The sequence below is a fragment of the Rhinatrema bivittatum genome, chromosome 7, assembly GCF_901001135.1.
Source record: "Rhinatrema bivittatum chromosome 7, aRhiBiv1.1, whole genome shotgun sequence".
NCBI lineage: Eukaryota > Metazoa > Chordata > Amphibia > Gymnophiona > Rhinatrematidae > Rhinatrema > Rhinatrema bivittatum.
The window spans coordinates 95,361,992-95,388,755 of NC_042621.1; the positions used below are offsets into that span (position 1 = coordinate 95,361,992).

General features: G+C 41.3%; 1 protein-coding gene across 4 annotated transcripts in view; it reads left to right on the forward strand.

Moving 5' to 3' along the window:
• CPNE2 (copine 2) overlaps positions 1-26,764 on the forward strand; it is a 455,723-nt gene that overhangs the window by 290,242 nt on the left and 138,717 nt on the right. For all 4 annotated transcript variants that reach the window (XM_029608729.1, XM_029608728.1, XM_029608731.1 and 1 more), the window contains exons 9-10: positions 2,689-2,775; positions 15,258-15,317. In XM_029608729.1, the coding sequence (XP_029464589.1) occupies positions 2,689-2,775; positions 15,258-15,317 (147 nt within the window). The remainder of the gene's footprint in view (positions 1-2,688; positions 2,776-15,257; positions 15,318-26,764) is intronic.

The following is a 26,764-nucleotide window of genomic DNA, read 5'->3' on the forward strand; positions in this document are numbered from 1 at the left end:
ATATCTTTTTATAGTGTATCCTGTTTGTAGAATGTGTTAATAGTGTATACTCTGACTTCATGGTAGGCATGTATAACGGCCTCATAACTGGCCAGTACGGAACGTGAACAATTCAGACCTGTTTATCTACTCTTTTGTGTGGGTAAAACATTTTGTAACTCAGGTCCATTGTGACCAGTGTTCTTAGTTATTCTGTAATTCCGACACTTGTGATCTAAATTGAAGAAACTTTTTATAGACTGGAAAGGGAAATTTTAGTCACCTGTGAGCCATATAAAGACTTGGGTATCCAGAGAATAGACAAACTATAATGAGATAAGAGCAATGCAGCCAGGTTCCCGTGTTTCTGCAGCAGCTGGAGAAATTGCATGATCAGCTTGTTGCTGCACAATCAATAAACCTGAAATTCCCCACCACCAGTCATCTGAAAAAAGCTACAGAGCGACTGTTTGCAGTCTCTGCTTCCTGCACAAGCCCTGCCCCTCACAAGCAGCCTGCAGGGAACAGGGTCTTCACTCTGGAATGATTTACCAATTGAATAAAAAAAATAAAATATCTATTAGATTTAAGAAGATGCTGAAGGCCTATTTGTTTAAGAAGGCGTTATACATTTAGTTACTGCTCAGTTTTTAAGTACTTACAGTTATCAGTTTTACAGATGCCTCAGGAATTTTTTCCTTTGAGGCTCTGCAGATTTTATTTATTTATTTATTTAAAACTTTTTCTATACCGTCGTTAAGGTGGGTACTGTCACAACGGTTTACAGTAAGGCACAAAAGAAATGCTATTAACCTCTATTTTACACAGGTGCCATAAAGTTCGGTAACAAGCAGTTTTTCTAACCTTTTAGATAATTTTTATTTTTTATTTGTTTGTGATTTATTGTTATGTCCTTGCTTTTATCTATTTATGTTGGGGTTCATATTCAAAAGCCATTTAGATGGATAACTATGATAGATGGATAGTTGCGATATTCGGCAACTTATCTGGCTAAATTCTAGCCGGATAGCTCTTTATCTGGCTAAAATTTAGCTGGATATGGAGTAGGGAGAGCGAGTGGAAGGGACACTCTTACAGTGAATTTCTAGGGAAATTCTGCTCAAAATATTTAGAACGCTGCATCTTTAAGTAATATTTTGCTGTATTAATTTAAAATGTAATTACTTAAAGACTGTCATGTAAATTGTGTTATTTTGACCAATATAAAGTTTGCAGAATTTTAAGTTTTTATGTGCAGAATTTTAAAAAATTTTGCGCAGAATTCCCCCAGGAGTAATAAAGATGAAACCAGTTTAAATTGTCCCCCTGTGTGAATCCAAGGCCTGCTGAGACAGATGAAGACCGCAGCCCTTCCTGCATTTGTATGTCATCTGGGGCATGAATGTGAGGGAGTTCTAGACTGGTTCTTATCCTGGTTTCCTATCACAATTGGGTAATTCTGATCTTGTATTCATCACGATTGTCAAGGGCTTTGAGGTCCAGTTTGGATATGAGATGGCATGTAACTCTCTTTAGCTAATCTCAGTGTGGAGATTTTTCTTTTTGCTTAAAAAGAAGGCAACGGTTGATTGAAAAAAAAACCAAAACAAAACTTGTTTATTAAAATTGCAAATGTATTGCTACTTTGGCTTATAAAACAGGAGACTTTTTCCAGATTTGGTGACATAATAGAAAGAGAATTTATCAGTTTTGCTGCAGTAGAAAACTTGCTTCAAAGGTGGTGATGAAGGAAAAGATAATCACTGTTTTCAGTGGTGTGGGGGAAAACTGCAACAAAAGCAATACATTCTTCCTTCCTCCCATGGAACTTTTTGACATCTAAAAATTAAAATGCAACTAAAGCCCTGAACAGACAGGGGCAGATTTTAAAAAGTACGCCTGATTTTATAAGATACGCACCGAGCCGCGCAGCCTGCCTCCGTTCCCTCCAAGGCCGCTCCGATTTCGGAGCGGCCTCGGAGGGAACTTTCCTTCGCCCTCCCCGCACCTTCCCCTCCCTTCCCCAACCTAACCCACCCCCCGGCCCTATCTAACCCCCCCCCCCTTACCTTTGTCGGCCGGCAGCCCCGCTCCGTCCTCCGGTCCCGGGGGCTGGTCCAGAGGCCTCGACCACGCCACCGGGCCGGCGCCACGCCCCGAAACGCCGCATCAGTAGGCCCCGCCCCCGACACGCCCCCTTACAAAAGCCCCGGGACTTACGCACGTCCCAGGGCTTTACGCGCGCCGGCGGCCTATGCAAAATAGGCCGCCGGCGCGCGCGCGGGCCTTTGAAAATCCGCCCCACAATGTTTTGGTTCATGTTTAACTTAGTGGTTTTCAGTCCTGGTTCCCTTAGCCCCCTAACAGGTCTGATTTTCAGGATAACCAAAATAACGCAAATGATAAAGCCAATGTTTGTAGGATATCCTGAGAGCCAGCTCTGTTCTGGGGGGGTGCTGTGAGAACCGGAGCTGAAAATGCAAGGAAGCAACCAATACAGTTAACGTTTTGTAACTGTGCCTGCACAGAAAGTAATTCTGTTGTAGGAAACACTTGTAGTACGAATGAAAGCTAGAAAGACATTTCAATGACTTTGGAGCAGTTAAGCTTCAAATTGCCAAATTGTTTTCTATTTCCTTTCTAAAACCGGCTACCTTCCTGAAAGCATTGCAAAGTACCTTTTATTTTTTTTTCTTCTTTTTATTACAGGTGGAGATGGAATGCATTAACCCAAAAAAGCAAAAGAAGAAAAAGAGTTACAAAAATTCAGGAATTATCACAGTCAAATCGTGCAAGGTAGGACGGAGATCTTCATGCTGTTTTTTCACAGCTTATTGTAAACAGAATTTAAAATCAAGGTTTGAAGTATAAAAACAAAAATTCTGGTTGCCTCATTGCGGTTTGTCAGCTGAGATTAGCCAATTACATTTTAGCTCCAGAAGATAATTCTTAATGAATACAATTGTCAAAATCCATTGTGTTCCTCTTCTGCGTTTTATTTAGGGGAATATTTATCAGTTTGCAGTAACATGCATAATGCAAATCGCTGCGCATACACAAATTTAATTTGGGATTTGTATTCTGCTTTTTCTGGTTTGGCAGTCACTTCAAAGCAGATTAGAGTATGATTAAATAGAGTTCCATAATATTATATCTACTTACGTGCATGCATTTCAAGTAGTTAAATCCTATTAATATGCATTGATATTCAGCAGGCCCCATTATTCTCAGTGGAGCCTACTGACCAATAACACACAACAGTCCGGGTTAGTGCGAATGGACAAATGTACCGCTCAGCAACACAGAAAGTAATGATCAGGGAAATCTATAATTTAACCCCTCTCCCCGACCTACTAGGCCTTGTACCCACTATAACAGGCACCCCCTCCACTTCCTGTACTAAGGTGCAGATGAGAAGGAGATGAAATTAGCGAGATACGCAAGACAGCAGAATACTCGTTAAGTATTTCCCTTTCTATTGCCCACATGAGGGAACAGTAGTCATAAACCGCAGTGGGTAAAAACTCAGCCCGCTGGAGGAAGTTCAAAGCTCAGAATATAACTTAGTCGTGCTGCACTAGGAGATGTTTTTGTAACCCTTTTTCAGCGGATTTACTGTGTCCAAAGGCTTCTGGGATTCCATTCTCTCTCTCTCTCTTCCATGTTCCCCATCCCCAGGAATGGGCTCTGGCTGTTGGGGCGCAAAAAGATAACCTTTAAGGCCCAGGGCAGGTCTAGCTTCCTTCATGTGTGCATTGTCCCAGCTCTTTGGGCCAGGTACTAACACAGACCGGGCAAGACTCACTGGATGGGTGTTTAAAAAAAATATTTTACTGTGATTGGTATGAAGGCAATCAAGATGAGTAAACAAATTAATGTCCCAGTACATACAAGTTTAGTGATGGCCAGAGAATGCAAGCTGTCTTTGTTTCTCTTCCATCGGGGTGCAGCGTTGACGTTTTAGTATCTTCCATTGAGGAAGACTATGTATCCCAGCGTGGCCGGGGTGTCCCAACCGTGGGTAGGGTTCCTGGTTCTCACAGAACCTGAGGTCCACGAGGTAAGTCCCAGTCTTCAGTCTGGCTGCTGTCCTGCATCCTGGGGTGGAAATTTCGTTTTGGGGGGGGGGGGGTCTCCAGGTGTCTTCCTCCTCTTGCCTCCATCTTGGATTTCAGGGAGACTTTTCTGGGGGGAAAGGTCTGTTCTGGAAGCTGATCTTAACTTCCAGTCTTGGGCAAGGAAGGTGGCAGAAAAAAACTTTCTTCCCAATTAGATGGTGACAACTCAATCTTAGAGAAAAAAAAAACCATACCTGAACCTTCCTGTGGCCTCCGCAACCTCCTCTGGGCTGGGCAAAGAAGTGCACAGATTCCTCCTGCACACCTGGAGAGGGTTTCTGCGTCACAGAAGGTACAGGTCTGTTCATGAAAAATCTTAAACAGCAGTCAAAAGTGATAAATACCTCCTTCCCTTCAGACCTTAATACAAAGACCTGGCAGGGCTGTGTCTCTCCATCTCTGTTAGACTGAGGACCTAACTTGGAAAGCACACAAAACATTTCTTCCTTCTTCAAACACAAATCTGCCTCAGCTGAAACCTTGACTCTCCCCCCCCCCTTACTGGAATGAGATAGCACCCAGCCAGCCTCAGGGGGAGGTGCTGTAAGGAATGGTATATCCCTTCTAGCTGACTAAATCTAAGGGCAGGGATCTAGTTGGAGACCAGTTGGGTCTCTACATTTTTGGTGTTCCTAATAGGAAACTGTTGCAGCGTATCATTGGTCAGATTTTTGCCCTAGGATTCTCCAGTGCCTGCTGCCTGGTTCTGTAGAAACTTAACAGCTGGAACCAAGCCAAGCAGTGAGGATTAATGTGTGTGCATATACATATGGAGAAAAATGCCTGCATATCATTACAAGCACACACACATTTATATTTAATACACAAACATGCATATGGAGGCAGTCATCAAATTAGTTGTTTTGCTGCAAAATCCATGGGTGCTTTTTACCTACAGACTTTATCCACCAAATTCAATAAGGAGAGTACACGCGTTTTTCCTTTTGAAAATTTCTGAGAGCAAAAGGTACCCAGAGATATTTGCGCCTTTTCTAAGTAAAGTAGAATTTTCAGGAAAATAACACGTGTAGATTTCAAGATGCAATCTGTGCATGTTTTGCAGTTGTGCCCAGAGCATGGCCCCAGAAACGCTTCCCCCAAATGCAGCTAAAAGTGCAGAAATTGCGAAGCACCACATGTACTTTTTCAATTTCACAGATTGAGAGAGGGCAGTTATCAGAGAGCCAGTTTGTGAAGGTAATTGCTGAAATTCCTATGTATATGTGTTTAGATCTAGCTATATCATTTTAAATAGAAATTCATAAGCTATCACCTATTAGAACATAAGAACATGCCATACTGGGTCAGACCAAGGGTCCATCAAGCCCAGCATCCTGTTTCCAACAGTGGCCAATCCAGGACATAAGAACCTGACAAGTACCCAAAAACTAAGTCTATTCCCAGTTACCATTGCTAATGGCAGTGGCTATTCTCTAAGTGAACTTAATAGCAGGTAATGGACTTCTCCTCCAAGAACTTATCCAATCCTTTTTTAAACTATACTAACTGCACTAACCACATCCTCTGGCAACAAATTCCAGAGTTTAATTGTGCGTTAAGTAAAAAAGAACTTTCTCCAATTAGTTTTAAATGTGCCACACGCTAACTTCATGGAGTGCCCCCTAGTCTTTCTATTATCCGAAAGAGTAAATAACCGATTCACATCTACCCGTTCTAGACCTCTCATGATTTTAAACACCTCTATCATATCCCCCCTCAGTCGTCTCTTCTCCAAACTGAAAGTCCTAACCTCTTTAGTCTTTCCTCATAGGGGAGCTGTTCCATCCCCTTTATCATTTTGGTAGCCCTTCTCTGTACCTTCTCCATCGCAATTATATCTTTTGAGATGCAGCGACCAGAATTGTACACAGTATTCAAGGTGCGGTCTCACCATGGAGCGATACAGAGGCATTATGACATTTTCCGTCATAATGCCTCTGTATCGCTCCATGTAGGGTTGGGAGCGGAGGTAGAGAGAGCAACAGGAGAAGGAGTGAGAGCAGGGAGAAGAGAGCAAGAAGAGGTGGATAGGAGTGGGGGAAAAGAGGAGGGGGGTCAATAATAATTCCCAACATTCTGTTTGCTTTTTTGACTGCCGCAGCACACTGAACCGACAATTTCAATGTGTTATCCACAATGACACCTAGATCTCTTTCTTGGGTGGTAACTCCTAAGATAGAACCTAACATTGTGTAACTATAACATGGGTTATTTTTCCCTATATGCATCACCTTGCACTTATCCACATTAAATTTCATCTACCATTTGGATGCCCAATTTTCCAGTCTCACAAGGTCTTCCTGCAATTTATCACAATCTGCTTGTGATTTAACTACTCTGAACAATTTTGTATCATCTGCAAATTTGATTACCTCACTCGTCGTATTTCTTTCCAGATCATTTATAAATATATTGAAAAGTACAGGTCCCTTCTCTCCCTTTGACCCCCCTCCTCTTTTCCCCCACTCCTATCCACCTCTTCTTGCTCTCTTCTCCCTGCTCTCACTCCTTCTCCTGTTGCTCTCTCTACCTCCGCTCCCAACCCTACCCACCTACCACAAAAAAATGACAAAGGCTTATCGGTTCCAACATAATCCCAGATACTGTGGGCACTGTTGATTTTTCTCTGAGGGGTGTGATTTCAACATAACAGCCTTCACTCTTGGTACTTGATGATCTTCTCTCCATACTGTACATAATAGTCACCTAGTAATGACATTTCTATTAGCAGTGCTTCTTTTTTCTTTTTCTCCTTTACCACTATGTCTGGTTCATTTATTATTTATTTATTTATTTATAGGCTTTATATACTGTCATTTGGAGTTTCCATCACAACGGTTTACAGTTATAAATATAAAAATACAAATAGTAAACAATAAGGTATATAGATAATTTAAAGTAAAATGCAATTAAAAATTAATCTGTGACTGTAAAAGAATCTAAAGCACAAAATCATAATAACTTTCAAATATCAAATAAAAGTATAGTAATGAAATCTAAGAGCATAATTACATAATTACATTTAGCATCAAGCATTTGGTCTGGGAATGAATAATTAATCTCTCTAATTTATGCAAAGAATGTAATCAAGATAGAAAATTGTAAATGTAATATAAAAAAAATTGACAGTAGAAATACGGGCGGCGTTGGAAAAGATCTTGGTTGTCCCCACCCCAACTGAAAGGGCGTTCTTCTGTCTCTGCTGTTCTCGATGATCCAAATGAGCAATGCGATCACCTCCTCTATCTGATATTACCACATACTCAGTAATTATGTTTTTAAGATCAGCGAACATCTGGTTATGATTATGAGTCAGGCAATGCTGCACTACAGGTCCTGTATCATCACTGTGTTCAAGCAAGTCCTATCTTCTCCGGTACATAACTGATCTTTAAGTATAGCCAGCATAGAGTATTAAACATGGACATTGAATGGTGTAAATGACACTTGTTGAAGAGCAATCTGTACTTAGGCTGCGTGTTATCCCATACTTGGATACAGGATGTTCCCACAACTCTCTTTCAATTGTCTGGGTACCTATGTCACAATGATGACAAGAGTTGTGTCCCTCCAGCCCATCTTGAACAGGAGGCAATGTAGATTCCACTACTTGGTCTGAGACTGTTCAAGTTGGGACAAAGGGACATAACGCTTGTCATCGTTGTGACATGGGTACCCAGACAATTGAAAGAGAGGTGTGGGAACATCCTGTGTCCAAGAATAGGATAATACATAGAAGAAGTATAGATGCTCTTCATCAGGTCTAATGGAAACATAGAAATATGATGGCAGGGGAAAAAAAACCATATCAGCTATCTAATCTGCCCATCCACACCAATTATTTAGCTATACAATCCCTACTTCTTCCTCTGTGTTTATCCCATGCCTTCTTGAATTCAGATACTGTCCTTGTCTCCAGTACCTCCATGGGGAGGCCGTTCCATGCATCCATAACCCTCTCTGTAAAGAAATATTTCCTAAGATTCCTCTTGAGTCTACCCTCTTTCACCTTCATCCCATGACCTCTTATTGTAAAGCCTCCTTTCTTAAGAAAAAGGCTCACCTCCTGTACATGGAAACCTTGGAGGTCTTTATCACATCTTGCCTATCCCACCTTTCCTCTAGGGTAGGGGTGGGCAATTCCAGTCCTCGAGGGCCACAAACCTGTCGAGGTTTTAGGATATCCTAATGAATATGCATGACATAGATTTGCATACAACTGAGGCAGAGTGCATGCAAATCTCTCTCATGCATATTCATTAGGGATATCCTGAAAACCAGACTGGTTTGTGGCCCTCGAGGACCGGAACTGCCCACCCCTGCTCTAGGGTATATATGTTTAAATCTGTAAGTCTGTCTCCATATGCTTTAGAACAAAGGTCACTGGACTGTTTAGTAGGCACTCTTTGAACCACTCCAACTGGTTTATATACTTTTGAAAATACAGTCTCCAAAACTGTACATAGTATAATGAGGTTTCACCAGGGACTTATACAAGGGTAATATCACCTGCTTTTTCCTGCTGACCATTCCTCTCTCTATGCAGCCAAGCATCTTTCTGGCTTTTGCCATTGCCTTATCCACCTATTTGGACACATTAAGATCATCAGATATGCTCACCCCAGATTATGCTCTTTTGTGCTTAGAAGAATTTTCCCCCCTTTACTGTATTTCTCCCTTGGGGTTTTTACAACCTAAATGCATAACTCTCAATTTTTTAGCATTAAATCTTAGCTGCCAGACCCTAGACCATTCTTTGAGCTTCACTAGAACCCTTCTCATGTTTTCCACACTTTCTTAGCTGTCTACCTTATTGCAGGTTTTGGTATCATTGTCAAAAAGACAAACCTTTCCCAATAATCGTTCTGCTATGTCACTTACTAGCATGTCGAAAAGAACCAAGGACTGAACCCTGTGACACACCACTATTAACACCCCTTCCTCAGAATCAACTCCATTTACCACTACCCTTGGTTACCTCTCACTTGACCAATTTCTAACCCAGTCATAAGAATATAAGAATTAACCATGCTGGATCAGACCAAGGTCCATTGAGCCCACAATCTTGTCTCTGACAATGGCTAATCCAAGACACAAGTACCTGGCAAATCCCATAAAATAGATCTAGTTTCTGTTATTTTTTTCCCAGGATAGCAATACCTTTCTTTAGTCTACCTGGCTAATAATGTGTTATGGACCTTTCTTCCAGGAACTTGTCCAAATCTCTTTTGAACTCCGCTAAGCTAGTCGCCTCGATCACATCCTCTGGCAAAAGAATTCCACAGCTTGATAGTGTGCTAAATGAATTAGCACACATCTTATTTCATGGAGTGTCCCCTTATTTTACTATTATTTGAAAGGGTCAATAACCTTTCTTCATTTACCTGTTATATACCACTCGTGATTTTATACTTCTATCATGTTTCCTGTCAACCAGCTTTTTTCCAAGCCAAAATTTCATCATAGAAGAGATATTCTATCCCCTTTATCATTTTTGTTGTCATCCTTTGTGCCTTGTCTAGTTGCTCTATATCTTTCTTGACATGGGGTGACCAGAACAGTCCACAATACTCAAGGTGCATCTGCACCATGGCTCAATACAGAGGCATTATGAAGTTTTCCATTATATTCTCTATTCCTTTTTGGATCATTCCTAACATTTCTATTTGCTTTTTTGACTGCTACCATGCACTGAGCCAAGGATTTCCATTTATTATCCTCAAGGACTCCAAGGTCCTTTTTCTGGGTAATGGTAATATTAATTTGTTAGAATGATTTTCTCAAAAATTTCAAAATGGTGTACAATATAACACAGTATCATAAAAATACAATAACAGAGCATAATATAAAGTACACAAACCAAAAAAAGTAACACATATTAAAGTTATATTATATAAAATAAAAAACATAGAAACAAAAACAAAAGGTAAAACAGGGAGAGCAAGTACTTTGATCATATATTAAAATCTAAGCAGGTAGTCTTCATCGTGTATTATAGGAAAAAGGAAATTCTCCTAGGACAAACAGGATGGTAGTCCTCACACATGGGTGACATCATCAGATGGAGCCCTGCAGAGAAAAAAAGAGGACTAACATCCTACTGTCCTAGGAAAACACTTGTTACAGAGCCAAATCTTAATCATTTTCCTAAATCTCATAAAATCACTCTATACAAAAAATTAAAAGGTAGAGTATTCCATATCAATGGGGCCTGAAATTGAAAGGTACATTCTTTGGTACTTTCCAGAAATATTTCTTTGGGTGAGAGTTCTTTTTTGGGAAGATCTTAAAACTATGGTTGGCTTGTAAGGCATTAATGAATTAGCAATATAATAAGAACATAAGAAATTGCCATGCTGGGTCAGACCAAGGATCCATCAAGCCCAGCATCCCGTTTCCAGCAGAGGCTAAACCAGGCCACAAGAACCTGGCAAGTACCCAAACACCAAGAAGATCCCTTGCTACTGATGCCAGTAATAGCAGTGGCTATTCTCTAAGTAAACTTGATTAATAGCAGTTAATAGATTTCTCCTCCAAGAACTTATCCAGACCTTTTTTGAACCCAGCTACACTAACTGCACTAACCACATCCTCTGGCAACAATTTCCAGAGTTTAATTGTGCGTTGAGTGAAAAAGAATTTTCTCCGATTAGTCTTAAATGTGCTACTTGCTAACTTCATGGAATACCCCCTAGTCCTTCTATTATCCAAAAGTGTAAATAACCGATTCACATCTACTCGTTCAAGATCTCTCATGATCTTAAAGACCTCTATCATATCCCCCCTCAGCCGTCTCTTCTCCAAGCTGAACAGCCCTAACTTCTTCAGCCTTTCCTCATAGGGGAGCTGTTCCATCCCCTTTATCATTTTGGTTGCCCTTCTCTGTACCTTCTCCATCGCAACTCATTGTCCGCCATGTTGTCATCTTCGGAGGCAGGCCGCGCAATCTGCTGCAGTTTTTCGGCATGTTCACTTAGTGCAAACTGTCTGGTCTCCCCAAATCATGGGCAGAGACTTTTTTGCTGCCTTGTCCGCCATGGCTTTCCAAGGTAGGGCCGAAATTGCCAAAGATTTAAGCCATGAAAAGAGACTGGGGCTGGATGTGAGGGAGAGCAGCATCTGGTTAACACCGCAGCATCACATGACCCCTCATAAATCTCCAATTTCTAAGACTTTATATGCAGCAAGAATTTCAAAATATATAAGGGGAAACCTATGATTATGGTAATGAATTGCTTTTAAAGTTGACAGTGATTCAATGTATGTTGGTTCCCCTACACCAAAGGTTCCCAACCTTTTTTGGTGGCGTAGGGGGGGGGGGTAAGAGAGAGAGAGACTGGCAGGGTAGGAGAGACAGTGCAGAGTTAGGCTCTGGAATTCATTGCCAGAGGATGTGGTTACAGCAGTTAGTGTAACTGGGTTTAAAAAAGGTTTGGATAAATTCCTAGAGAAAAAATCCATAAACTGCTATTCCGGTAATTAATAAGCAATAGTAGCTTGTGATTTATTTATTGTTTGGGTACTTGCCAGGTACTTGTGACTTGGATTGGCCACTGTTGCAAACAGGATACTGTGGTTGACGGACCCTTGGTCTGACCCAGAATATTTTATGTTATCTCACACATACACATGCTCATATTCCTTCTCACTCATACACACATGTTCCCGCTCTCTCTCTTACACATACACACATGCTCACATTCATTATTACTCATATACACATGGTCCCTCTCTCACATACATGCTTGCTCTCTCTCACACACAGATAGATATAGATATATATGTTTACATTCATTCTCACACACACATGCTCTCTGTCTCTCTCTTAAGAACATAAGATATGTCATACTGGGTTAGACCAAGGGTCCATCAAGCTCAGTATCCCGTTTCCAACAGTGGCCAATCCAAGTCACAAGTACCTGGCAAGTACCCAAACAATAAATAAATCACAAGCTACTATTGCTTATTAATTACAGGAATAGCAGTTTATGGATTTTTTTCTCTAGGAACTTATCCAAACCCTTTTTAAACCCAGTTACACTAACTGCTGTAACCACATCCTCTGGCAATGAATTCCAGAGCCTAACTATGCGCTGAGTGAAAAAGAATGTTCTTTGATTTGTTTTAAATGAGCTACTTGCTAATTTCATGGAGTGCACCCTGGTCCTTCTATTATCTGAGAGAGTAAATAACCGATTTACATTAACTTGTTCAAGTCCTTTCGTGATTTTGTAGACCTCTTTCATATCCCCCTTCAGTATTTTCTTCTCTAAACTGAACAGCCCTAACTTCTTTAGCCTTTCTTCATAGGGCAGCCATTCCATGCCCCTTATCATTTTGGTCACTGTTCTCTGCAGTTTTCCAGTGCAACTATATCTTTTTTGAGATGTGATGACCAGAATTGCACACAGTATTCAAGATGTGGTCTCACCATGGAGAGATACAGAGGCATTATGGCATCCATCATTCTATTTGCCCTTCCCTTCCTAATTATTCTTAACATTGTTTTCTTTTTTGATCGCCTCAGCACACACATGTGCTCATATTCATTCTCACTGATACACATTCTCCCTCTCTCTCTCATACACACACGCACACATGTTCATATTCATTCTCACTCATATACGCATGGTCCCTTTCTCTTTAACACACACGCACATGCTCACATTTATTCTCACTCATACACACATGGTCTCTCTCACCCACACACATAATCACTCTCTCTCTTATACACATACACACATGCTCACTTTCATTCTCACTCATACACACATGGTCTCTCTCTCACCCACACACATAATCACTCTCTCTCTTATACACATACACACATGCTCACTTTCATTCTCACTCATACACACATGGTCTCTCTCTCACCCACACACATAATCACTCTCTCTTATACACATACACACATGCTCACTTTCATTCTCACTCATACACACATGGTCTCTCTCTCACCCACACACATAATCACTCTCTCTTTTATACACATACACACATGCTCACTTTCATTCTCACTCGTTCACACATGATCCCTCTCTCTCTCGCCTACACACAAACACACACATAGAAATGCTCCTTCTCTCTCATTCACACAGGCTTTCACACCCTCATTCTCTCCTGGGGCTCTGCTTTAGTTCCTGGAATCTGGGGGAGGGTCCCATGGCCTCTTCCTCTCTCAGGCTGTTAATGAGTTGGGATGTGGTTGCAGTGGCACTGTGGCATTTTTCAGTCTTCAACTGCCATTGGGATGGATGAACTTGGCAGTCTGAGGTCCTCCTTTAATCTTCAGCCACTGGTGGGATGAATGTGCCAGTGGCTCTGATGCCTCCTTCAGCCTTCTCTGACTGTGGTGCATCAGCAATCTGTAGGGCATCTCCTTTCACGATGTGGGCTTTCTTCTATTTCTGCTCACTTCCCATGGACCCCTTGTTATGGTCTGGCAGACCCTGAGGAGTCTGCAGACCCCAGGTTGGGCACCACTGCCCTACACATTTATCTTTTTTAAGATCTCACATATTAGGAATAATAGATGGATATATATTTGAATTTTGGTACAGAATTAACAGTTTAGTTTATACAAGAACTTTCATCAAACACTTGGTAACTTTGTCATGTGGGTGGCGTCTGGATTCTGGTTGCACCCTTGCAGGAGTAGGGCAGGACTGCAGGGCAAGACTTGGGCTTATCTTCTGCCTAGTCAGCCCTCTCCCTGCAGGTTGAGCCTTTGGGTTCTACATGCCAGTAGGACTTGGCTTCTTCTGCAGAACATCATGGTAAGTCAGACTGGATGAGGCAGGACGGGCACAGGCAGGAACTGAGGTCAGGCACAGGCTGGACATTGTGGCAGAGACAGGCTGGAAGCTGAGGCCTGGATACTGGAGCAGACTGGAAGCTAGGGACTGGATACTGGAGCAGGCTGGACAGAGACAGGCTGGATCTGAGGACTAGATACAGGCTTAGGCCTAGGATTGGGTATAATGAACAACCTGGACCAGGGACAAAGGCAAGGACTAGGAAACAGACAAGGACCTGGACAGGGTGGCACAAGACAGAACAAGAACTGGACAGGACTGGACTAGACAGAACAGGCAGCAATGAACAGGGAAGCCCAACAGGGCACAAGGCTGGATATGAGAACCTAACAGACCCGGAGAGTGTAAGGCAAGGCAGAAATGCCCAGGGGCCCAGAGAGCAAAGCAAGGAGGCTTGGGAGGCTATAGGGTAAAGCAGGAGGCCAAGAGAGACCACTGGGCAAGGCAGAAGGCCTGGGTCAGCTGCAAGACAAGACAGGAGGCCTGGGTCAGCTGCAGGACAAGACAAGAATGAGAGAATAAGGTGATCAGGTCAGGGAGCCAAGATGACTCGATGAAGAAGCAACTAGGTAATGACAAGGCAGGGTTAAATGGGACTGAGGTTTGGGCAAAGTATAACCAGTGAGGAGGTCCTTGGCAAGGCTATAGACAAGGTTCACTTAAGATTCCTGATGGAGAGAAGACTGTGCACCAGGCCAAACCCTGACATCGAGAGCCAGTGTAACAGGTGAAACTGTGGCACTCTCTTTATGATCACTATGATCCAAATTAAGAAGTAGTCCTATCGTACTTTTGAAACATTTTCACAGATTTATGATATAAACTGATGGAAGACTGAAAGTTAAATTATTTTGTCTGAAAAGCTAAAATACATGCAATAAACTTTTCAAAGATTTGGACAACAGTTAGGCCTCTTGAAATGGAATTCAGACTTGCAAAGGGACCACTTGTGTGTCTAATAAATTAAATATTCAGGAGAATCAAGCAAAATTAGAAGGCAAGAGTTAGACATCCAAAAGGAGGAGGTGTAGATGTGTAGGTTTTACAGTTGGATGCCTTGGGTAATTTTCAGCTGTCTACTCCAAATCACTCATACGTTTCTACAGAAGGTCTCTTGATGTCCAATCTTATTGTCAAATGGAGTTTTACACATCTAATATTGATTGAAAATCTTTGTTGTATTTTTGTTCACCCAAACTGAGTCATCTATAATCCTACTTTAAGCAAATATGCAGCTTATATTTGCCAATTCACCTCATAAAACCCTGCAGTGTGGAAGTGAGGCACAAGAGATTCATCTGAGCAGAAACTGAAATAACTCATCAAAGGTTTTCTTTCATTTTAGATCACAAGAGATTACTCCTTCTTGGACTATATCCTTGGAGGCTGCCAATTGATGTTTACTGTAAGATATTTTTCTTTTCTTCCTTTTTAAAGAACTGAAGAAAATTATGTGTGATGTGAAACAACTTCATAGGGAGCAGTTATTTATTTTTTCAAATAGTACAGGGGCCAGGGGACACGCCACAAAACTAACTGGTAACAGATTCAGAGGATAATTTTAAGTAGTATGCATAAGTCAGTGTGTCTGTAGTTATGCTTGCATTTGATAAACTATGCAGCTGTTTATAAAATACTGCATATCCACCCCGAAACTATGCATGTTTATGCCAGTACCCAGATAAGTTTGTAATGAAATGTGTATAATTTCAGCAAATATTCTATTAAAGTACACGTGGAGAATTTACGCATACAATAATTTTAGCGTGTGCATAATAACCTTTAGGTTAGTGTAAAGACAGGTACTTTCCAAAGCTGGATATTGTTTAAGATGTTATTGAATTCATTTTTCATACTTTGTTACTTAAAGTTTGCTTAGATGTTTCTTGTTCTATGTAAAGCCCACTGGCAAGTTTTTATTGTTCACTGTAAACCGGTTTGATTTGTATCCAATGCAAGAAGATCGGTATATAAAAGCTAAAAATAAAATAATAATAAATAAATAGAGGTATTGCTAATTATTTAAAAGACTGGGGGCAAGGGACTCTGGGTCTTGGGACCATAAGTCTCCTGAAATTTTGATAAATTCAACAATCACAATCGACCTCCCTCCCCCAACCTGAGAACCCTCCTGTAAAACACAAGACACTAGTGTTGCTGAGATCCTGCTGGCCTTAGGGGGACATTTTAAGAAATTGGTACCAACCAAGAGCAGAAGAGAGAAACTATAGTAGCTGATTCTTGCATGATCAATGATCCGCAAGTTTCTTATCAAGGGGGCTTGCACCAGTTCTGTTCCACTTGGTGAGGCACTCCTTGTTTTCACAAAATTATTTAGCCCTCCATCACCCCTCTCTATATAGCAAAAATAAATTTTACATAGAACATATAATAACATTACACCAAAACCTATACTGTAATCATGGGATTCTAAGCAAATTCTGGAAACATTGTACATGAACTTTTGAAACCACAGAGGTCAGATGTCATATAAAGACATTATTGATATCTGAAGAAAGGATCTTTGGTGAAACAGTAGTTTAACTGCAAATGTAATAGCTTGTCATTTAAACCTCTTTTTACTGGACAGCAGGTAACAGTGTTCCATAGCCACCAGCAACTGGCACCGAAGAGGTTAACCTCAGACAGAATACCCCTATAAACAATGCCTCGAAAAGAATCCCCCTATAAGTGTCCAAAAAACCAAAAACGGGGAAACAACATTTTCTGTGTAAACTCTGGAGTCCGGTATCACTTGTATAAGTGGTAGCCACTTGTTGGTTATGACTCTAGTGGAAGTTAATACCATTTTAATATTATCAATTTGTGCTACCATCTAGTGCTCAGAAGTTTTATATGTTGATTTTTCTGTTTGCTTAAATTATAAACGGGCCACGCACGGGAGAGACGGCGAGCACCCGCTCTCCCGACGCACGCCCAGTCCACTCTCCTGGGCACGCGATTAACTAAGCCAAGCTATGCAAATTAGGGCCTGCGGTAAAAAGGAGGCGCTAGGGACAGTAGCGCGTCCCTAGCACCTCTTTATTGACAGAAGCGGCGGCTGTCAGCATGTTTGACAGCTGACGCTTAATTTTACCTGCGTCGATTGTCGAACCCGCTGACAGCCACGGGTTCAGAAAATGAACGCCGGCATAATTGAGCGTCCGTCTTCCAACCCGCGAGCTGCGGGCAGATTTTAAATTTTTTTTTTATTTTTGGGGCCTCCGACTTAATATTGCTATGATATTAAGTCAGAGGGTGTACAGAAAAGCAGTTTTTTCTGCTTTTCTGTATACTTTCCCGGTGCTTGCCAAAATTAACGCCTGCCTTTGGGCAGGCGTTAATTTCTGAAAGTAAAATGTGCGGCTTGGCTGCACATTTTACTTTCTGAATCGCGCAGGAATAGCTAATAGAGCTATCAATATGCATTTGCATGCTGCGGGTGCTATTAGTTTTGGGGGGTTGGCCGCGCGTTTTCCACGTGCTATTACCCCTTTATTGTATAAGGGGTAAAAATAGCGCATGGAAAATGCGTGGCCAAACGGGGGCTAACAGTGCGCTCTGCCGAGCTCACCATACTGAATCGGCCCAAATATATCTTTCTTTTGTATAAGGTAAACCTCCAACTCTCCTCAGCCGATCAGCCCAACTCATATACTCGCGTTGGAGCCCCTTCACTTATCTTTCACAGGTGCGGTATGGAAGTGCCGCTGTGCATGGTCCCGAATTCTTCAAAGAAGAGATGAGCCGTCTGCCCTCAGACAGCGCCAGTTGATGACATCACTGCTATCCAGTCTGGAGAAAGGTTCAGTTAAAATCTGTTTGTGGAAAGTGTGATTGAGTTATTTGGCAGCAGCAGCTAAAAGAGGAAGACACTCAGCTGGGTTTGGACTACCAAATAATACTCAGAATTGTCAGTGTTAGCTAAAAGAGGGACAACGCTCAGCCCTGCAGTAAAGTTCAGTAAACAGTATTTGTTGTTTCTTTTTCCCCCTGCAACACAGATATATGTCAATTAATTTAATTAAAATATTTATTACTCACTCTAAGATCCTAGGCGAGTCACAGTGACCAAGACATCACTGACACAAAATCTAATTGTCTCACTTTAACTAAGCAAGAGAGAATAAAAACTGGCCTCAGCGTCAACTCAAGACAAACCGTGACTACCCTGCTTTGTAATATAAACCTTTAAGAAGGTATTAAGTCTGAAGCGAGCCCCTTCATTTTACATTTTAAGGATGATAGTAAGAATCTTAACTCTAATCCATCATACTACTGGAAGCCAGATTACAAAATTGGAGATAAATGCTCACTCCTGCTTGCCCCATCCAGTACCCTAGCTGCCGCGTTCTGAACCACCTGTAATGCATGCAGTGATGAAGATGTAATCCAATATAATCTGCATTGCAGACTTTGATTCTAGAGATAAGTGCCTGTAGAACTGTCTCGGGGGACAGGAAAGGCTTAAGCCTATGCAGCAACCAAGTTTAAAGAACATACTCTTTACTGCTGTGCTCATTTGGGTTCTAAATGACAGCGGTATAAAAAACTACTCCCAGGTTACGAACTTGCCTGGAAATAAGTTTCAGACACTCACCAAGCTGTAAAGACAAAGGAATCTCTGGTTTAGGGAACCTAGATAGAAATAGCACTTCTGTCTTCCCTGGGTTTAGTTTTAGCTTATTCATAGACAGCCATCGATGTGTGATGATAAAACAGTTGGCAGTCTTTCTCAAAGCACTATCAGTGTTTGACAGAGGAATGGAAAATTGAATATCATCTGCAAACCCAGCTAGAGCTGTGCATATAGCTCTGAAGTAGATAGTGAATAAGGTGTCAGAGCTGAACCCCCTGGGACCCCAGTTGATAAAAGAAACCAGGAAGATGATGAGCTGGCAACAGCCACCTTTTGGGCATGATCTGTTAGAAAATGTTTGAACCCAGCTAGGATGGATCCACACATTCCCAAATCACAGCCAGGTGAGAGACAACACATGCATGATTTATAGTATTACAAGCTGAAGATACATTAAAAAAAAAACCTCAATAAGAATTGCTGGCCAGATTCAAACCCATGATGAAATACATCTAGGCTAACTAATAATAATGTCTCCATACAATAGTTTGCTCTGAAATCAAATTGCTGGTAATATCTTTTATGTTCACCTTGTCTTCCTTGTTAATAAAAAAAAAAAAAAAACAACCTCTTTAGTTTATTACCACTGTACATCTGACCCATTGTTCCCCGGGTAAGTGAGAAGCTGGATGATCCCATTGTTTTGGAAGTGTGGTGTGTGAGTACTTCTCCAGGAACTGTTGGACCTCAGGTTTGTGGTATCATGGTGTCCAAGCAAAAACCTCAGGGAATAGCTTGTGGACAGGATACTTGCCCAAAGACAGGTGGAACCCCAGTTGATGGGTGGGTAGTTGCCAGGAGACAGGCAAGTGTGTAGGTGTAGGGACCCTCAAGCTGGCTACAGGTTGAATCCTTGGTGAGTGTTAAGGGAAGTGCAAAGACATTTATTTAAAAATGTAGAACTTGCCAAGCCCCAATTCTAGGTGATGTACAAATAACATACATCATAATAATAATAACCATATTAGTATAAAACTAATAAAAATAAAAAAATAAAAACTGCCAACTAGGCCCAATTATTATAAATCCCTTGTCATGGTGTCAAAAAAATGCTTGTTGAAAACAGTAATCTTATAGGCTTTAGCCGGACTTATAACTCCCGTAATAAATGGACTGTGTTACTACTGTGTCAAACAGAATAACTGTTGGAAAAAAATAGGCTTTTAGACTTTACGAGATTTAAAAGAACAGGTTCCTTTCTTAATACATTGATTAATTAATTCCACAATGAAGGACCAGAGACATAAAAAAAATTCTCTCCTGTGGCTTTTCCAGACAGACTTGTCAAACTGAAGGGACTTCTTTTCTGGTGGCGATGGTGTGGTAATCAGGCTTCAGAATGGCTTTTACTCCACAACCTCCAAACATAATGAACAATTTACAAATGAAACACCAGCAGGGCACCCTTCCCCTAGTCAGATTTTGTTTGATAATGTTAGATTAGCTGCATGTTTTGAGCCTTATTATTGAGTTGCCTTGGCTCCTTGCTCTGACCAACCTTAAGCTTATTTGTACTTCCTCTGTGGCCTGTTTAGACCTTCTTGCCATATTATCTTGTTCCTGTTTGTTTGGATGTTTTCCTGTAGGTCTCCCAGTGGCCCTTCTGTTCCTTGTGGTTCTCTCAGTGCCCTCCTGTTTCCTCTAGGTCTAGCTTGTCCCATGCCTTGTTCATATCCTGTCTGGGCCTCCTGGTTGCCCTCCTTGTCTGTGTATTCCTTGCCCTTGTCCTGTTTGTCTCCCCGTGACCTAGCTTGTCCAGTTCCTTGACTTTTTCTTGCCTCATCTAAGCCTCCCAGTGGCTTATCCTGTCTCTGTGCTCCTTGTCTTGTCCAGGCCTTGCCTGTCTGTACCCAGCCTTTGCAACCCCTTCTTCCAGCCTGTGTGTTTTACCTTGTTCCTGCCAGTGTGTTCCTAGCTTGCTTCTCTGCACTGCCTCATTTCCCTATCCTGCTTTGCCTTGCCACCCAGTCAGCCTTCCTCGAACTTGTTGCTGACCCAGACCGTCTTCTGCCTTTGCTGTGCCATATCTCTGCCTGCACTCCTACTCTATGTGATCTCTGCTTGCTCTGACCCCTGCCTGAACACAACTCTGCCTGAATGCTGTCTGTCCTGTTTGTGGCCTGCTTTGTCCCTGCCACAGAAGTCCTGCAGGCCCAATCCAAGGGGGAGGTGGCTAGGCAGGCAGAAGACCCCCCCTTCTTTGGGGATTATCTTGCACTGGCATGCTTAGCCCTGCAAGTCTCAACTAGTGTAAGTTTTGGGGAATTGGTGCTTGGAAGAATGCACACATATTTTCATAAGCAAGATAGACATATACATCATACAACCAGAGGCATTGCTAATCACGGGCACACAGGGCTCGTGTCCCAAATCTATTGGCCAATGCCCTGAATTTCAAACAGCTTTTCTGTTTGCTTCATTGCAGGGAGCAGAAAGGGAGAGGGGTGGAGAAGGAGAAAAACAATTAGAAATATAACGGCAGAAAAAGACCATACGGCTTATCTAGTCTACTCATCTGCCCAAATAATTTAGCTTTACAGTTCCTATCTCTTCCTCAGAGTTCCCTTGTGTTTATCCCATGCTTTCTTGAATACAGATACTGTTTTTGTCTCCATCACTTCCACTGGGAGGCTGGTCCATGCAACCATTACCCTCTCTATAAAGAAATATTTCCTAAGATTACTCCTACCCTCATCCTATGACCCCTCATTATAGAGCTTCCTTTCCATTGAAAGAGGTTTACCTCCTGTGGAAACTTTGGAGGTGTTTAAATGTCTCTATTATATCTCCCATCCTTTCTGTGGTATACATGTTTAGATCTTTAAGTCCATCCCCATATGCTTTAGAATGAAGGCCAATGACCATTTTAGTAGCCTCCCTCTGGGCTGGTTTATATTCTTTTGCAGGTACACTCTCCAGACTTGAACACAGTATTCCAAATGAGGTCTCACCAGGGACCTATAGAGGGACAATATCACCTTCCTTTTTCTGCTGACCATTCCTCTTCCTATGCAGCCAAGCATCTTTCTGGCTCGTGCTGTCACTTTATAGTGACTAGTGGTCTGGGAGTCTAATGGCTCCGAGAACAAATTCTCTGCATGCTGTGATGACTTTTATTGGATCAATGGAAGTATTATCAAAGAATGTTATACATGAGCTATTGAGACCATATAGGTCCTATCATATAATATTTATTTATTTTATTTATTTAACGTTTTTTATATACCGACAACCGTTTGCACATCGTATCGGTGTACATTTAACTCAAAAAAGGTAGGCAGAGCCTTTACATGGAACATTAACTATAAAAATTAAAATTAAAAGGTATTACAAGAAGCAAAAGGTAAGCAGAGCATTTCATAGAACAGTAACTATAGAATAAGCGATAATGGAATTACAATAGATATAGAAATCACAGGTTTTATAATAGATATGAACTATATGTACAAAATATTTACAAGAGAATCAAACAGTCCTATGGAACAAAAGGTTTTAATATGTCATGTGGGTGGAGTAGCGGGAGGGTAGGCTTGTTGAAAGAGAAAAGTTTTTAGTTTCTTTTTGAATTTTGGTGTGGATGTTTCTGTGCGGAGATCTGGAGGGAGAGAGTTCCAAAGAGTGGGGGTGGCGAGGGAGAAAGCCCTGTTCATTGTATAGATGAGCTTGAAGGGTTTGATAGAGGGGGGAACGGAGTGTTCCTTGGAGGGCAGGACGTGTGGATCTGGTGATATCTTTGCTCTTTCCCTAACACCCACTGGAATTGAATCTGAGGGTCCTAGTAGGCACTGCATAGGTCTTGCCTGCACCTGCACACTTGCCTCTCTCCTGGCAATTACTTATCTACCAACTGAGTTTCTGCTTGCCTTTGGGCAAGTACCCTGCCTACCAGCTATTTATTCCCTGCGAGTTTTTCTGGGGAAACTGTGATGCCACAAATCTGGGTTCTCACAGTTCCCAGAGAAATGCTCACAGACCACACATCCAAAACATTGGAATTACCCAGCTTCTCATTCACCTGGGAAATAATCAGGTACAAGCAGAGAAGTAATAAACTAATGAGTTTATTATTAAAAAGAAGGAGCATTGAACATACATGATATTGCATAATTCTGTGTTGCAGCAGATAGAGGAAAAAAGAAAAGGGATTACATAACTATTTACTGAACCTATTTGCAGGTATGAATGTTGCCCCTCTCTTAATTAACACTGACAATTCTGAGTATTGTTTGGTAGTCCAACCCTAGTTGTATATCTCCCATTCTCAGCTGCTCCTAACTGACATTTTCTACAGATAGTTTTAATTGACACTTTCTCCAGACTCCATAGCAGCAGTGACATCATCAGCTGGCTTTGTCTGAAAGGTTAACCCTTTCAGTGCTAGCTGTTGGTGACTATGGAACACTGCCACCTGTTGTCCACTATAAGGAGTTTTAAACATTTGCAGTCAAATTATTGTTTTACCACGTCTCCTCCCTTAAAAGGAGACCTAGACTGTGGCCTATTCAGACTACTCATCTGGTCTCAGCAGCCCATTGCCAGGATGGTCGTGGTTTACCCTTTCTGGAGAGACCATCTGCATTTCCATGTTTGCTGCCTTTCCTGTACTGGATGGTAAAGTTGCACATTTGCAAGAATAGATGCCAGTGTAGAAAATTTCCATTTTCTCCTTAAACTCTTTTCAGCCAAAGCAAAAATTATGAAGATAATAAAGCCTTGACCATGCAGCCATGGCTGCAGAGTTTTGAAAGCCCACACTAAGGCCAGACATTCCTTTTCTATATTGGTATAGGTCCTCTCTCTGTCCAGAAATTTGTGGCTTAGATATACAGTGGGGTGATTGGTGGTCTGTTTTATTACCCACTTGACAGTACAGCCCCAGTGCCGTAAGTTTAGGGATTAGTCTCAATAAGCCAGTACTGGAGCAGTAGCCAACGCAGTGTGTAGAGCTTGAAAGGCTGCTTCATGTTCTGGGGAGCAGAAGATGATAACAGGGAAACTGTTTCTTTCTCAGATCAGTCAGGGGTTTGGCTATTGCACTATACTGGGGCACAAACTTCTTTTAATAATACCTTGCTGTCCCTAAGAAATCTAAAATCTGTTTCTTAGTGTGGGAAATGAGCCAGTTCTCTATTGCCTTTATTTTAAATCGTTTGTGCCTTAACTGTCCATTTTCCAGCCTCTGTCCTAGATACTGGACTGCCATTTCTATCAGACACTTGCTAGGTTTAATTGTCAGTCCTGGATCCAATCTAATACCCCAGCTAAACTGGTCAGATGGTCATTGTTATGTCTTCATGGTGTATTTGATATGTTTCCCTGATTGCACTATTTACTAGCAGGTTGGAATACTATTTTTATGTGAATCACAATTTTTTCCCTTATTGCACTGCTTCCCTATGTCCAGTTGTAATATTGTTTAGCTTATTTTCTGCAGGGCATAAGACCTTTGCTCTGATAGGTCATTAATAGCTGCTGTTTGATTGTTTTGAACTTCTTGATTGGACATCGCCAAACCTGAGACTTGCACGATTTTGATGTCACTGTGGTGCAGACCTTAGGGCCAACTGGTGCCATTTTTAAATGGATACTGGAGGGGGGCAGGAGGTGAGTGGGAATACCTTCTGCCCCTTTCACTAAGCAGAACCTTCATGGAAGGGGGTAAGTGAAGGCTGGGACAGTTCCTGGTTCAGACGTCCTTTTCAGAGGCATGGAAGGGCCCCAGCAACTTGTTTGGGGGGTGGAGGAGCCTGGGAGCTCTCAGGGCCTGACTCCCAGCAGCTTTTCTGGGGAAGAGGCCACAGAGAGGCTCAGGGAACCCAGACCAATGACACAGTATTTTTTTATAACTGTTTTTTAAATTGAGTAGCTTTCATTTTCAGAGAAAAAAAAAGGAAAACCAATAAAATTTCATTGGTTTTTCTTTAGTTCCATTTTGAAAATGAAGTGAAATGAAATAAGAAATAGTGACATTTCCTATTTCATTTCAAATGAATGCACATCCCTAGTGATTAGTCAGATCTCATTGAAAGGGATGTATCCTCTGCACAGGTTTTATGTATTGTGCTCCTTACCTTAGAAGTTGCAAAGAATGGTGGGGGAGGGAGACTATTGAGCAACATTTTATTTTGAAAACATCATTTGGTTTCTAGACCTGAGGATTAGCATGCTTGCTGCCATCTTATCTTTTCTCTGCCAATTCTAGGATATATCCCAATATGTATTTCTTTCAACAACAAATTGCTGTTTCTTCTATAGCCTAAGAATTGCGGTGTTCAACAGAAAAAAGAACCTTCATTTTCAGTTTTTATTTTATTTTTTATTGGGCATTTATCAGTGTTTGTTATAATAAACACAAATAGGAGAAATGGGTAAAGAAATTATTTATCTTTTGCACTGATTTTCTCCTATTTATCTTTTGCACTGATTTTCTCTTATTTGTTTGTTGCAATAAACACTGATAAAGTAAAAACTGAAAACAAAGGTCTCTAACCAGAAGACATTGCCAGGGCTAATGTATTCACTATCTGTTGTACTCTGTGATCTCTTTATATTCTCAAGGGCTAATTTTTCTCACACTAGTCTTCCTGGGAAAAACCACATAGAGATTGGTGAAATGAGAAAAAAGTTTATTGATAACTCGCAAAACAGAAAATACATTTCACAATAGCTTCAACAAGGAAAGTTTCTCTACAGCAGCATTGTTATCTAGATAGAAATAAGATAGAGCATAAGCATTGGCAAGTTAAATGTAAGACATTGATAAAGACGGGCTAAAAGAATTTGAAAGGAAGTAGGCTGTAGAGGCAAAAACTCATAATAAAAACTTTAAAAAATATATCTGAAGCAGAAAGCCTGCAAGATAGGTTGGACCATTAGTTGATAAAGAGGTTGGTTAAAGGGACACTTAAGGAAGATAAGGCCATTACGGAAATACTAAACAAATTCTTTGCTTCTGTGTTTACTGAAGAGGAGGTTGGGGAGATACTTATTCTGGAGACAGTTTTCAAGGGTGACGATCAAATGAACTGAACCAAATCATGGTGAGCCTGGAAGATGTAGTAGGCCAGATTGACAAACTAAAGAGTAGTAAATCACCTGGACCGGATGGTATACGCCGCAGGGTTCCTAAAGAGCTCAAAAATTAAATTTTAGACCTATTACACTTTAGCCCGGATTTTTAAAGGCCCAGGAAAAATCATGGAAACTGTTATAAAGAATAAAATCGCAGAAGATTTAGATAGACATGGTTAATTGGACACAGCCAGAATGGATTTACCCAAGGGAAGTCTTGTCTCACAAATCTCCTACATTTTTTTGAAGGGGTTAATAAACATGTGGACAAAGGTGAACTGGTAGATGTGGTGTATTTGGATTTTGAAAAGGCGCTTGACAAAGTACTTAATGAGAGGCTTCTAACAAAACTAAAAAGTCATGGGATATGAGGCAATGTCCTTTTGTAAATGGTGGATGTCATAATGCCTCTGTATCACTCCATGGTGAGACCGCATCTTGAATACTGTATGCAGTTCTGGTTACCGCTTCTCAAAAAAGATACAGTTGCAATGGAGAAAGTACAAAGAACAGTGACCAAAATGATAAAGGGGATGGAACAACTCCCCTGTGAGGAAAGACTAAAGAGGTTAGGGCTGATCAGTTTGGAGAAGATTCAGCTGAGGGGGGGGATATGATAGATGTCTACAAAATCATGAAAGGTAAATGTAAATTGGTTATTTACTCTCTCAGTCAATAAAAGGACTGGGTGGCACTCCATGAAGTTAGCAAGTAGCTCATTTAAAATAAATCAAAGAGATTTTTTTTCACTCAATACATAATTAAGCTCTGGAATTCATTGCCAGAGGATGTGGTTAAGGCAGTTAGTGTAGCTGGGTTTAAAAAAGGTTTAGATAAGTTCCTAGAGGAGAAGTCCATTAACTGCTATTAAGTTTACTTAGAGAATAGCCACTGCCATTAGCAATGGTAACATGGACTAGACTTAGTTTTTGGGTACTTGCCAGGTTCTTATGGCCTGGATTGGCCACTGTTGGAAACAGGATGCTGGGCTTGATGGACCCTTGGTCTGACCCCAGTATGTTACGTTCTTATGTTCTTATGTAAAGGCACGGTCAAAAATGAACTTCTAACTTGTCAATATGGGGTATCAGCAAGTCGTAACGCATGCAGTGTAAAGTACCTGCTGTTGGACTACTCAGTCA